At 40.2% G+C, this 15,242-nt stretch overlaps 1 protein-coding gene across 1 annotated transcript in view; it reads right to left on the bottom strand.

The window, feature by feature from the left end:
* Nucleotides 1–15,242, bottom strand: part of DHX36 (DEAH-box helicase 36) — a 96,081-nt gene that overhangs the window by 46,915 nt on the left and 33,924 nt on the right. Inside the window, exons 7-14 of the mRNA XM_089672636.1 lie at nt 12,912–12,986; nt 12,664–12,830; nt 10,513–10,594; nt 10,117–10,257; nt 9,568–9,670; nt 5,563–5,650; nt 2,540–2,595; nt 2,166–2,230 (exon numbers count right to left, since the gene is read on the bottom strand). Of these exons, the coding sequence (XP_089528762.1) occupies nt 2,166–2,230; nt 2,540–2,595; nt 5,563–5,650; nt 9,568–9,670; nt 10,117–10,257; nt 10,513–10,594; nt 12,664–12,830; nt 12,912–12,986 (777 nt within the window). The remainder of the gene's footprint in view (nt 1–2,165; nt 2,231–2,539; nt 2,596–5,562; nt 5,651–9,567; nt 9,671–10,116; nt 10,258–10,512; nt 10,595–12,663; nt 12,831–12,911; nt 12,987–15,242) is intronic.

Genomic DNA, 15,242 nt, shown 5'->3' on the forward strand with positions numbered 1-15,242 from the left:
TGGATCATGAGCTGTTCCAAGCCTTCTCATTTTCTTCCCGTCATTCTGGTACAGATTAATCTTAAATTCATTCGTCCAATGAATGCTTCTCCAGAACTGGTCTGGCTTTTTTTTAGATGTTTTTTTGGCAAAGTCTAATCTGGCTTTGCTATTCTTCAGGCTTATAAATGGTTTGCACCTTGTGGTGAACCCTCTGTATTTGCACTTGTGAAGTCTTCTCTTGATTGTAGACTTTGACAATGATACGCCCACCTCCTGGAGAGTGTTCTTCACTTGTCTGGATGTTGTGAATGGGTTTTTCTTTACCATAGAGAGGATCCTGCAATCATGCACCACTGTTGTCTTCCATGTACGTCCATGCCTTTTTGTTGCTGAGCTCACCAGTGTGTTCTTCATTCCTCAGAATGTATCAAACTATTAATAAGGCCACTCCTAATGTTGCTGCTCTCTGATGGATTTGTTTTGTTTTTGAAGCCTTACAATTTCACTTGTATGGACAGCTCCTTTGAAAGCATGATGTAGGTTTACAGCAATAGATTACAAATGCAAATACCACACTTAGAATCAACTCCAGACCTTTTGCCTGTTTAATTGATGAAGAAATAATGAAGCAGTAGCCCACACTTGGGCATGAAACAGCTTTTGATTCAATTGTTCAATTACTTTTGGTCCCTTGAAAAAGGGGGGGGGTGGCTACTCTTAAGAGCTGTAATTCCTAAACCCATCCTCCAATTTGGATGTACATACCCTCAAATGAAACCTGAGAGTGAGCACTTTCAGCCCATATCCATTATATGACTATAGCTTGAATATGGTTTGATAGATACCTGAAAGAAAATAAAATTGTGCCTGTGTCAATATATATATAGACCTAACTGTATATATACACACACAAGATTTAGCGCACCAGTGCCGAACTGTGGCAGAAGAATGTCCTATATACTAAATGTATAAGATTTACAATTTACTATTTACAGCCAAGAAAACACAGGCAAGGATTAGGGACAACTCTGAATATTCTAGAGTAGTCCAGGCAGCGCCCTGACTTGAACCCTATTGAACATCTCTGGAGAAACCTGAAAATGGCTGTCCACCGATGGTCCCCATCCAACCTGATTGAACCTGAGAGGATTTGCAAAGAATGGCAGAAAATCCCCAATTCCAGATGTGCAAAGCTTGTCGCGTTATACCTAAAAATACTCAAGGCTATAATTGCTGCCAAAGATGCTACAACAAAGTACTGAATAAAGGGTCTAAGTACTTAAGTACATTTTCTATTTCAGTGTTTTCGTTTTAATAAATTCACAGACATTTCAAAAATTATGTTTTCCCTTTGGCATTATGGGACACGGAGTTAGATTAATAAAAAAAAAAAAAATTAAACAACTGTAGTATCAAGCTGCAACATAACATTGAAAAAAGTGAAGGGGGTCTGAATACTTTATGAATGCACTGTACACACACACACAAACAAATGTTTTGACTTTAATTTCTATTTTAAACTGAATGGATTGTTTTACTAGGAGAGGGTTTACATACACTGACTCATAGGGGTTTATTAACTAAAGCTGAAGAGTACAAAATCAGGCTCACTTCTGCATAGAAACCAATCAGTTTATAACCTCAGCTTGTCCAATTAAGCTTTGGCAATAAAACCTGGAAGTTGATTGTATTACCACTGCTCAAGGTGGAGACTCCCAATATCCAAGCACAACTCCTCATGTAGGTGCTAGTCCAGCTTGTGTGATGCATAGATGAAAACAAAGGACATCCGATCGGCTGCATTCCAAACAATCCACTTTAATTGAACTAGATAAAACCAATACAGACAGTGGAAATAGAGTGGGGGACTGGCAGGTAATGGTAATGAATAAGCGCTGTCTTCAGCGTGAAACGCGTTTACCTGCCAGTCCCCCACTGTATTTCCACTGTCTGTATTGGGTTTAGCTTGGTTCAATAAAGTGGATTGTTTGGAGTGCAGCCGATCAGACATCCTTTGTTCTCATCTGGAAGCTGATTGGTTTCTATGCAGAAGTGAGCCTGATTTTGCACTCTCCAGCTTTAGTAAAACAATATACAGAATATATTGTGTAAACTATAATTTGCTACAGCACATTCTGATTCTGTAATGATCCCCTGCCTATTTCCTGTACACAAAAGCTTACCTTGTCTCTGCAATGTTGGTGGCAATAACAATCTTTCGTACCCCAGGAGGCGGTGTTTTGAAAACCTGAAGGATACAAAAAGCTCAAATAATGCTTTATTCTACAAAGTTCAGTTTTGCACAATACTTTAAATGTTGTTATCTGATACATAAACTGCCAAAGAATAAATTCACACTTGAAAAATAGCTCAGCTCTTTTTAATTAATCAAATTCATTGCATTTGAAAATAAAAAATACATTATTTGGATTACAAATGTTAAAACTCAGAACTACAGTTGAATTCTGATGTTCTGGGAAAAAGGGGAGATCGAACGGAAGATGTGACGGACCTGGGCCATCAACAAGAACAAAAGTAAGTAACAGAAGAAACATACCTGCGTTTGGTTCACAGTTGGCATCAATGAATGCAGAGGGATAATAATAAACCTGTCTGCAAATAAAGAAGGTAATTTAGATATCAGAATTAGAGATCTTGGAAGACATCTATATACACTGCTCACAAAAAATGAAAGGAACACTTTGAAAATACATCAGATCTCAATGGGGAAAAATCTCCTACTGGATATCTATACTGATATGGACTGGGTAATGTGTTAGGAATGTAAGGATGCCCCATTGTTTGATGGAAATGAAAATTATCACTCTACAGAGGACTGAATTCAAAAACACAGCGAAAAGCAAAGTGAAAAAGTGATGCAGCAGGCTAGTCCATTTTGCTGGAATTTTATTGCAGTAACTCAAAATGGTACTCAGTAGTTTGTATGCCCTCCATGTGCTTGTATGCATACTTGACAACCTCAGAGCATGGTCCTAAAGAGATGATGGATGGTGTCCTGGGGTAACCTCCCAGAGCTGGACCAGGGCATCATCGAGCTCCTGGACAGTCTGAGGTGCAACCTGGTGGCGTCTGATGGACCAAAACATGATATCCCAGAGGTGATCTATTGGATTTGGTCAGGCGAGCAACTGGGCCATTCAATGGTATCAATTCCTTCATCCTCCTGGAGGAGTTGGACTGCCTGTGCAAACTCTGTACGGTCCAGGTATCGCCTCATGCCTCATCAGTAGTGACACAGACCCTAGCCAAATGAAAAACTAGTGAAAAACAGGCAGAAAAGATGAGTAGGGAAAAAATGTCAGTGGCCTCCACCTGTAAATTCATTCCTGTTTTGGGGGTCGTCTCATTGTTGCCCATCCAGTGCAGTTGTTAATTTCATTTACACCAAAGCAGCTGAAACTGATTAACAACCCCCTCTGCTACTTAACTGACTAGATAAATATCCCAGGAGTTTAATTGACTTGATGCTATACTATGATTTAAAAGTGTTCCTTTAATGTTTTTGAGCAGCGCATGTACAGTTGTGTTGAAAATAATAGCAGTGTGTTGAAAAAAGTGAATAAAGCTCAAAATCCTTCTAATAGCTTTTATTTCCATACACACAAATGCATTAGGAACACAACACATTCTATTGCAAATCAAAACATGAAGAAAAATATATCAAATTTGTGTTGTTCCTCTAAAAAAATTGAAGAAAAGTGAATATTAGACTGTTCAAAAAAATAGCAGTGTTTGTATTCTTCATTACAAAACTCAAACATTCACTATATAAACTGAAAAATGTTTGAAGATTTTGCTTTCATTTGAATCACTTAATTAATATTTAGTTGTATTACCACTGTTTCTGAGAACTGCTGTACATCTGTGTTGCATGGAGTCAACCAACTTCTGGCACCTGTGAACAGGTATTCCAGCCCAGGATGATTGGACTACATTCCACAGTTCTTCTCTATTTCTTGGTTTTGCCTCAGAAACTGCATTTTTGATGTCACCCCATAAGTTTTCTATTGGATTAAGATCCGGGGATTGGGCTGGCCACTCCATAACGTCAATCTTGTTGGTCTGGAACCAAGATGTTGCACGTTTACTGGTGTGTTTGGGGTCGTTGTCTTGTTGGAACACCCAATTCAAGGGCATTTCCTCTTCAGCATAAGGCAGCATGACCTCTTCAAGTATTCTGATGTATTCAAACTGATCCATGATCCCTGGTATGCGATAAATAGGCCCCACACCGTAGTATGAGAAACATCCCCATATCATGATGCTTGCGCAACCATGCTTCACTGTCTTCACAGTGTACTGTGGCTTGAATTCAGTGTTTGGGGGTCGTCTGACAAACTGTCTCCGGCCACTAGACCCAAAAAGAACAATCTTACTTTCATCAGTCCACAAAATGTTGCGCCATTTCTCTTTAGACCAGTCAATGTGCTCTTTGGCAAATTAGTAACCTCTTCAGCACGTCTTTTTGTTCAACAGTGGGACTTTGCGGGGGCTTCTTGCAGATAGCTTGGCTTCACATAGGCGTCATCTAATTGTAACAGTACTCACAGGTAACTTTAGACCTTCTTTGATCTTCCTGGAGCTGATTGTTGGCTGAGTCCTTGCCATTTTGGCTATTCTTCTATCCATTCGAATGGTAGTTTTTCACTTTCTTCCACGTCTTTCAGGTTTTGGTTGCCATTTGAAAGCATTTGCGATCATTTTAGCTGAGCAGCCTATCATTTTCTGCACTTCTTTATATGTTTTCCCCTCTCCAATCCACTTTTTAATCAAGGTACGCTGTTCTTCTGAACAATGTCTGGAATGACCCATTTTCCTCAGAATTCCAGAGAGAAATGCACTGTAACCAGCATGTACAACATTTGCTGCCTCCCTTCCTTAAATAAGGGCAATAATTGCCACCTGTTTTTCAAAGAATGAATGACCTCACTAATAGAACTCCACACTGCTATTATTTTGAACATGCCCCTTTCAATTAGTGATTCAATTACACAGAATCAGCAGCATGCATGTCATGACTGTTGGGTCTGTTGGATTTCTATTACTCTACTACACCTGCTAGTAAATTATTTGCCATGTAGAAATATAATTTCTACCAAAAACAGTGATTGATCAGGTTAATGATGTCTGACTGCTATTATTGTGAAAAAAAATGTATAGGCTATCTGCACAAACCTGCATATCACTGTCTGCCCCAGATTTCGCTCTCCAGTACAAACCACACATTTTAACATTACACACCTTAGAATACATTAGTCATGCTAGGTTAATATAAAAAAATTGCAACTAGAGGAAACCTTTAATGAGTTTTATTGCTGACCTTCAGAAAATGTTAGTTGTCCGGCCTTCCCTGGCATCAATACTATGAGTTGCTAAACTGGAACAAATATGTGTCCAGTGAAGTCAGAACTCCTGATTCTCGGACTTGTTCTCGGTCATTCTCTCCGAAAATGCTGAAACTACTGATGAACACCACCACCAAGCTATTAACATTTTCAGAAGGAATGGTCAGCAATAGCAGGCTACATCCTTAGTACTGGGTTGCTTTAAAAAGCTTACCTGATTTAAACATTTGTTGTGACATCAGCAAATCATGAAGTGTGCTGATATTGTCCCAGCCTGGAAGGAACACTAATATTGCACCATCCTAAAATAAGAGGAAAGAAAGGTGGGAAATGTCAAACTAAAAAGAGTGAGAGTATTTTTTTCCTTTCTAAGAAAGGAAAAAAAATACTAATACCAGAATATCTACTACCTGCTTGCTGTTATCTGGCCCTTAGGGCACTATTCCATTCACTGATATGAGGCACTATTCCTCCCACTGACACCAATAGGGTACTATAACTCTTACTGACACTAGAGATGGGGTACCAACTCTCCCACTGACACCAATTATGGGGCACTACTCCTCCCACTGACACCAATGATGTAATTTTTTTACTCCCACTGACCACCAAACCTATGCCATTGTTTACTACAACTGATGCCAAGGCATTTTCAACTCCCACTGGCCATAGTCCAGCCCCCTATAGTTTAAAGGGCAGTAAACTCGCCCTTTGTTTCGAAAGCTTGGAAACCCTTGGTCTAGGACAATGGAAAAGGAAATGAAAAGATTTATGCTAAATACAAAAAAGGTAACTAACACACACATGTATGAAATGAACCCTTTTGATGCCAGAGCTATTTTTGCACTTTTGTGCACACAATTAAAAGTAATTTTAGGCCCAAAGTTTACATAAAACTCCCAACCATTCTATATTTTATGATATCAGAAACCCTGGAGAACAAAAAGTTTGTAGCACCAATTTCTTTATGTCAAACAATTTTCCTGCAACAGTTGATCCCTTGCAGTACAGGGACCCCACTGCAAAGTGATATTTCAAACTAACCTGGAGTTTGGCCTTTACGTACATCTAAAGCTGGATTTTCATGTTTGTTAGCATATGTTCCCCATTGGTGGGATTTCCTTTCACCTCCTCTCCTACAGAAAGTGTGCACAAACGTCTGTGAGATGAGGTGAGAGGAATTGCCTCTTAGACAGCCGTTACTGGCACAAGTGTCCACACAGGAAGATTCCCCCTCTTGGAATTTTTTGTTCTGGAGTCACTTACTGACAATGGTCACCTGGACATGAGTGTGAATCTACTTAATTAAGATGCTGTAATAAAAACCTGACAGGGGTCCTAAATCTATCGAAGACATTAAAAAAATGGATATAGTTCAGGTCTTTGTACTTTGTATTTTGCAGCCCTGGAAGAACTCCTGCACTGAGGAGGCTCAGAGGGAGATCTACTAAAACTGGCACACGCAGAATGTGGCGCAGCTTTGCATAGTAGCCAATCAGCTTCTAGGATTTGTCAAAGTTTAACCACTTCAATACCGAGCACTTTCACCCACTCCCTGCCCAGGCCAAATTTTCCGCTTTCAGTGCTGTCACACTTCGAATGACAATTGCATGCTTATGAAACACTATACCCAAAAGAAATTATAATTTTTTTTCCACACAAATAGAGCTTTCTTTTTGTGGCATTTAATCACTGCTAAATTTGTTATTTGGTAAAAAAACAAAAACAAAACAAAAAAAGACTGAAAAACGCGTTTTCTTCATTTTGGTTATAAAATTATGCAAATAATCATTCTTCATAAATGTAAGCAAAATGTATTCTGCTACATTTCTTTGGTGAAGACAACTCAAATCAGTGTATATGATTTAGTCCAGCAATGGGCAAACTACGGCCCGGCGGACCTTTTAATCCGGCCCGCGGAGCTAGGCTCCCGCTAGGCTCCTCTCACAGTCCGCCCTGAAGACCGGTGTAGCATGAAAATCTGTCTCCTATGAGGATCTGTCCCCCCTCGACGTATCTGCGCATGTGCCGGAGATCGTCCATTGGCTGCTAATGCCTGAAACTGGCACATGCGCAGATACGTCGAGGGGGACAGATCCTCATAGGAGACAGATTTTCATGCTACACCGGAACTGCGCGGGAACACGGCGAGAGGAACGCGCGGAGCAAAGGTAAGTGAATTGACACAGGGGGGACTTGGGGACTTAATATGGGGGATGAATTACTATGGGGGATGAATTACTATATGGGGGATGAATTACTATATGGGGGATGAATTACTATGGGGGATGAATTACTATATGGGGGATGAATTACTATATGGGGGATGAATTACTATGGGGGATGAATTACTATGGGGGATGAATTACTATATGGGGGATGAATTACTATATGGGGGATGAATTACTATATGGGGGATGAATTACTATGGAGGATGAATTACTATGGGGGATGAATTACTATATGGGGGATTAATTACTATGCTTACTATGGGGGAATATTACTATACTTACTATGGATGACACATACACATCATTCATCTACTCTTGGTCCGGCCCCCGGGTCCAATATATGAACCCATTGCGGCCCTCAAGTCAAAAAGTTTGCCCACCCCTGATTTAGTCTGTATTTAGTAAAAGGCATAAGGAGTATTTTGAAGTTGTAATTTTTTGTTAAAATTTTTAGAAAAATTAAGAATTTAAAAAAAGTTTTATCACAATTTTTTTTATTTACATACTGTCACCAGTGCAGTAGTGTGTCATCATATAACTGGTGTATCAGTGATCAGGGACACCAACTGGTGACCAGATGAAAAAAAAAAAAAAAAAAAACCCCCACAAGAACAATTCTTAATAATGTTTTCCCCCCAATTTTAAAAAATCTTTTTTTCTTTATTACTTTTTTTTTTAATTAACATTTTTTTCATATGGTTACCATAGTAACACTGCACTACTCTGGGGAGGTGATCAGGATTTTTTTTTTGTTGGACACAGCGGGTGACAGATCATGCTGCAGTGTGGCCTGTGAGAGAGGTGCATTCTGGGGAGAATGTCATATGACATCCATCCAGAACTAGAGACGTCGTGCCTGGCCATCTTGACTATAGGCAGGGCGGGAAGCCGTTAACTGAGCAAGCTGAAGTTAGAATCTGATTGGTTATTATGCACAACTGCACCAGATGCTATGCACAGTTTTAGTAAATCTCCCCCTCAGTCTTCAGCTTTACTACATGATGATGAATAATGCAGAACAGTGGACGGACTGAATGTAGTGGCAACTTTATTTGGTGTACATGGTAGAGAGTGTTGACTGTACTGGGGTGCAATGTGAGATATATGGTGTAGCTCTTACTCCGCTTATCAAGCGCTGCCCTACTCCACAAAAGACCTAAAGAACAACATGCTAAAGCAAGTAATTTTCTTAGTAAGAAGGTGTTATGCTTCTAAATACAGGGGATATATTGTATGCGGATTGCTCATTCCCACTGTTATGTAATTCACCCTTCTTCCTTTTCAACCAATACAGTATTCTATTAGAATGACATATCTGTTATACTGTTAATTATGGGAGGTGTTATATTGCTAAGTGGGCTGTTGCATTCTTGGCATAGAATATATTATGTAATATATCAATATGCCATTGAAAGTGTTTTATAAAGTGCAAAAAAAATATATTCATCCTGACAAAAATTTTTAAACAGAAATTCTTGTGCTCTCTGCAGTATTTTTTTTTTTTTAGTATGGTTCCAAGTCCTCTTTGTGGACTATAGAGCACCTCCCATTTTGTCATGGAGAAGAGCGTGGGAGGTGTCCTGTAGGTGACAACACTGCTTCTCTGTACAGTACAACCTAGCATAGGAATTGCAATATTGCAGGATCACCAAGTGGAACTAAGTTGAAAAAAGGATCTTGGGTTTTGTTCTTAGGATTCAGCTTTATAGTGACTCACATTTTGCTTAACCCACAACAACCAATGTGCACCAAAGACCTAATATTTGTGCGATTTCTTTATTTTAAACATTTATGGCACCCTTTTAATGAGTATATAATTTCAGTATTTATAGGGTCCCACAATAACTTCTGCCTTTTATTAAACATAGCTCAATTAGAAGTACATTTAGCAACTGCAAAAATTAATATACAGAAAGGCTAAAGAAAACATGTTTCTTCAAAATTACACAACAAAATATAGGTATTGAAATAATCATGTTTGACTTTACCTCCTCTCTCAGGACTATGTGCCTGATAAGCTCAGCAATCATATCAAGGTCAACCTTCTCATCATCCACACATTCCAATGCATGGATAGTACTTTCAGAGTAGCTATAGCAAATTACAAGAGAATAGGTTAGTTACACCAAATGGTGTGGAATTAGTCAAGAAACTGAATTGAGGCAGATCAGAGGAGGAAAAGTGGCCCCATACTGAGGCTCTATTCATGAAGACAGATGGGCTCTTTTATAGCAATTTTCTCCATGAAATGTTCAGCAATAATCATTGTGAATTGACTTTTACGTTCAAAATACCTCAAACATCAATAAAATAATGTGCTTGATGTAAATCAGTAAATCCAGCTTAGTCCATGTGGTAATTAAGAAAGTAGAAAATGGATTGTTAAGAAAAAAACTTGGCAGTGAAAATACTCATTTCTTTTACAGATGTAGCTGGTTTTTTTTTCACTTAGTATTTTCACTTAGTGTACATAGTATACACTGCTAGTACAAAGGCAACAGTCTACAGAAGAGTCTGTGGTAACTTCAGTAACATACTTTACTTGAAGATCCCTCACATATCCTGGCCAGCGCTCCTGATACAGCTTCTCCTTGTCTGCTTTCTCTGGTCGAACCGTGCGTCCTTGCATAAACTTCCACTTCATCTGAGGCCTACAGTCTTTTTCTTTAGGGGAGTACCTAAATATATGAAATATTAGAAAATACAGTCTAGAGCTGCAAATGTCACATTGTCTCAGGCTACACACACGCATGATTGCCTACTTGAATCTAGCTACTTAGCAGTGCAGCTTCCAATGCTCAATTGTTAAATTAGAATGGTAAGTTACGAGTCTGGGATAAAGAATACAAAACACTGAAATATTTACCTTTTCTTGAAAAGCATCTACAAAAATAAACTATAGCGAAGGGCAAAAAAATACAAATGAAACATACCTTAGCATTTCAATTACATCCTCCAAGAGATACTCTTTGACTGGGAAAGTGAATCCAGGAATATGCAGCATTGGACAGTTACCTGTGCAAGGATAATCATGGTTAACATTTCATCCACACAAAAATAAGCTGTTTTATACATATTCAATGGTGTTTAAGACTATGTCTATTGGATCAAAGCAGACACACAGCATGGTATATTTACACTGTAATTACAGAAAAAGTAAAGTTTGTGTCATATTGAGCCTCACTAGCACTACTGTTAATTGGATTGTATTCCTAGATAATAGAAAAGTAGTTAGCACACTTAGACATGAAAATACATTATATTGCCAAAAGTATTGGGTCGCCTGCCTTTACACGCACATGAACTTTAATGGCATCCCAGTCTTAGTTGTTAAGGTTCAATACTGAGTTGGTCCACCCTTTGCAGCTATAACAGCTTCAACACTTCTGGGAAAGCTGTCCACAAGGTTTAGGAGTCTGTCTATGGGAATGTCTGACCATTCTTCTAGAAGCGCATTTGTGAGGTCAGGCACTGATGTTGGACGAAAAGGCCTGGCTCACAGTCTCCCCTCTTATTCATCCCAAATGTGTTCTATCAGGTCGAGGTCAGGACTCTGAGCAGGCCAGTCAAGTTCCTCCACCCCAAACCCAATCATCCATGTCTTTATGGACCTTGTTTTGTGCACTGGTGTGCAGTCATGTTGGAAAAGGAAGGGGCCATCCCCAAACTGTTTCCACTTGGCACAATGCAGTCAGATAAGTACCGTTCTTCCAGACTCGTCACTCCAGAGAACACGTCTCCACTGCTCTGAGTCTAGTGGTGGCGTGCTTTACACCACTGCATCTGATGCTTTGCATGACACATGGTGATGTAAGGCTTGGATGCAGCTGCTCGGCCATGGTTCCATGAAGCTCTCTAAACACTGTTGTGCTAATCTGAAGGTCACACGAAGTTTGGAGGTCTTCAGCTATTGACTCTATAGACAGTTGGCGACTTCCGCGCACTGTGCGCTTTAGCATGCACTGACCCCACTCTGTCATTTAACGTGGTCTACAACTCCGTGGCTGAGTTGCTGTGGTTCCCAGCTGCTTCCATTTTGTTATAAATCCACTAACTGTTGACCGTCGAATATTTAGTAGCAAGGAAATTTCACGGATGGACTTATTGCACAGGTGGCAACCTATCACGGTACCACACTTGAATTTACTGAGCTCCTGAGAGCAACCCATTCTTTTACAAAATTACTATAGAAGCAATCTACATGCCTAGGTGCTTGATTTTATACAACTGTGACCATGGAGGTGTTTGGAACACCTAAATACAATAATTTGTAGAGGTGTCCAAATACTTTTAGCAAAATAGTGTAGATCCCAGTATCACCATGAACATAAATATGGAAGAAGGCTTCCTGCCTACACAGATAATAGCAGGTATCTTGTGGTTTTTGTTTTTAGGGAAAGCACGAGTACACATTCGCTCTCAGGTTGTCAGAGATAGAAAGGCATTCGATCCAAAAGCAACTGGTTTTCAGAAAAAAAGCTTTGGTTTGCCCCTCCAGTGCTCATTGAACGCTGGGCTGTGGAGGGAGCAAGGGCAGCTGGCTCAGGCATCTGGGTGGATCCAGACAAAGTAGGGATGCCTCCAGAGACTGGACAGGCAGAATGATGTCTTTAGCCCGCAGGTCGGCTGAATACGGGTCACAGGTGTGATGAACTGATTGCACTCCTTTGGCCTACAGAAGTAGGGGCAAATTAGCTGTGGCCCTACCTCTCCTTTAAAGCATCACGTAACAGATAATTTATAGTTTCAATCTTCATGATAGCATTACTTTCACAGTGAGCTTTTTTTTGTGCCAAAACATATATATGCAATAATGCATCACCATTAAAAATCCTAGCATTAAATGTGATACCAAAAATTTTAACCAGAAAATTGGCACCAAAACATTTGTACCATGAAAAAAGTGATACGCTCCTAAAAATATCTATCAAATCTACACCAATCCAACATTAAACAAAACATTTCTATGCATAGTACACAGTAAAAATTTACAGCAACTGATAGGTTAGAAAATGGCACTGAGCAAAATATTTCCATTCAAAAGCACAGTTGCACTAGATAACTTTACAAGAAAAGCAACTCACCATAGTATTGAGAAAACTTCTCTGCATTCAGAGTGGCACTCATCAGTATCACCTTCAAATCTGGGCGGCAGTTCAGAAGATCTTTCACTATTGCCATGAGGACATCAGACTGCAGGTTTCTCTCATGAATTTCATCTAAGACAATGTGACTGACATTGCCCAAGCATCTGGAGCGAAACAAAACTGGCTAGAAAATCATCTCTAATATTAAAAGTACTGTATATTTATGCACATACATGTGTACTTACTGGTCAGACTGAAGCCACTGCAGAACTATGCCAGTTGTGCAGTACAAGATTGAGCCCTGCTTCCGAGGCAACTGGCTAAAACAAAAGAAGAAAAATTACCAGAATTGTGACATGTTATAAGCGAAAGCATTGCAAAAATATTCCCCCATCAGTTCCACTAATCACCAATTTAGTAAACAAGATGTAATATCCTAAACAAAAGGACTTTAATAAGAAACTAACCGACCAGCATTGTATATGGTACTGCAATTTATGTTATGTCTCATTATCATATCTATATCATTTTTAATGGGTACAAGGGCAAATGAGGAGGGTGATTCTTCCTGATGAGGGCAGACAGGGGGGGAGAGAGCATCACATGTTCCCCAATACCCATAAGTACCAATCATCTCATTGGTCTCCAGCCGACTAATGGGGCAGCAGAGAAGTGCAAGAAAAAGCAAGACTTTTGACCTAGGTCCCTTGCACATGGGCATCATAATCTACTGATATTTACTCAGGAACTTGTTGACAGAAGTACCTGAGTAAAAAAATTGTAAAGACCTGAGTAATGTTGAGCACAGGCGAGTAGGCCTCTTGCACACGGGTTAAAAAAGTTTTTTTTCTAATCCAGTCATTAGTCATGCACTTGGGCCCAGATCAAGAATGCCTGGCACACTCCCATCAGAGCAATTGAGGACATCATGGCAGCAGATCCTGGAAATGGATGCTTTCAAAAGGGGTTTACAAAAATCTCACTCACAGGGTCCAAAAAATTGGAAACTACATCCATCAGAACAATGAGGTTCTTCTGCACATATGAAAAAGCAGTGTCCACTCTTTTCTTCTTCCATTGAGTAGTGCTGCACAAATCTCTTATGGGGAACAAAGACATTTTCATTGTGTGCCCAGTTCTTTACACAGGACCATCTGAACATGAGGATGTAGAAGGAAGTTGGAGCCTTCCAAGACGCTAAATCTCCTTTAGTTCTAGAGGCTCATGGTTAAAGAATTTTTTTTTTTTGTGCACCAAGTCCGTGAGGACACTCCAGAGTAGATTTTGGTGCCAGAGAGATGCCACAAACCTGTTCCATCTCCTGTGAGAATTCATATGGTGAGAAAGACGTTGCCTTTCCCGACTCCTCCTCTGAACAATGAAAAGTCAGCAGAGGAAAGTCACAATAAAAAGCCTATGCTGAAGGTGACTGGGAGCATTTCCCTAGTACCTCATATCTATCGTCCACCTATTGCTAAAGTATGGTGAACTGACAGATGAGAATTCCTCCTTAGGAATAATAGAGCAGAGAAGGTGCCCTAGGCCTCTTTGTGTCCCATCACCTGGAGACCTTAGGGCCCAGTAGAAGACATCTGTACAGCCAGTAAATGGAGGGATTGTCTCCAGTGGTGTCCTGCATGGATGGTGTCTAGGACGAAATAACTATCCCCTGGTATAACAGCGTGCACAAAATGGCCTGAAGGTGAACCTACACATGTACAGAGGAAAGGGACCACCCATGAAGTGTAATGTAAAATGGTACCAAATTTGAAATCCCATCCATTTGCCTCTTGAATAAGGAAACCCATGGCCAGCTAACTCTTTACTACAGCTGCTGCTCCCTACTACCCAAGGGTGGGAGCATAGCACACTGGGATACTAATCAGGGGGACTTACCGATGCTGTCTTCATATGCTGAACTGTGGGTCCTAGGGACCCAGCTCAACTTTCATTCATCAGGATCTTGGCTTCACTTCAGTGGACCACAGTCCTGAACCTGTATATCTCCCCACAAGCACTTTCATACTGGTGCAGTGGTGTGCCAAGGAGACTTTCTTGCTGGGTACAGTGACAATTAACATTACAGGCCTTCCCTGCTATTCTGTGGTGTCCAGATACAGTCCCTCAAAGCACTGCAAGATCGAGAGGTACCCAATCCAAATAACTGTGAAGGAGCCTTCAGAGCAAGCAGCAAAACACTAGAATGACTTGTTAGAAGATCAATTTCAGAAAGGAAACACAGTGGATTGCTTTAAAAAGGGCCTGGATTCTTTCCTAGATACACATAATATGACTGGATACTAACATTTATAGGTAAATTTGATCCAGGGAATATCCGATTGCCTCTCGGGGGATCAGGAAGGAATTTTTTCTTCTGCAGGAGCAAATTTGATCATGCTTTGCTGGGTTTTGTTTGCCTTCCTCTGGATCAATTCTGGGTATAGGACAGGGGTAGGCAACCTGAGAGCCGCAGGACTACAAGTTCCATCATGCCTTTGCAAGTCATAGCTGTGTCAGTTTTGTAATCTTTGCAATGCCTCATGAGAAATGTAGTTCCACAACAGCTAGAGAGCCAC

This window comes from Staurois parvus, unplaced genomic scaffold, assembly GCF_062004578.1.
Source record: "Staurois parvus isolate SC_StPar_1 unplaced genomic scaffold, SC_StPar_1.0 ptg000131l, whole genome shotgun sequence".
Taxonomy (NCBI): domain Eukaryota; kingdom Metazoa; phylum Chordata; class Amphibia; order Anura; family Ranidae; genus Staurois; species Staurois parvus.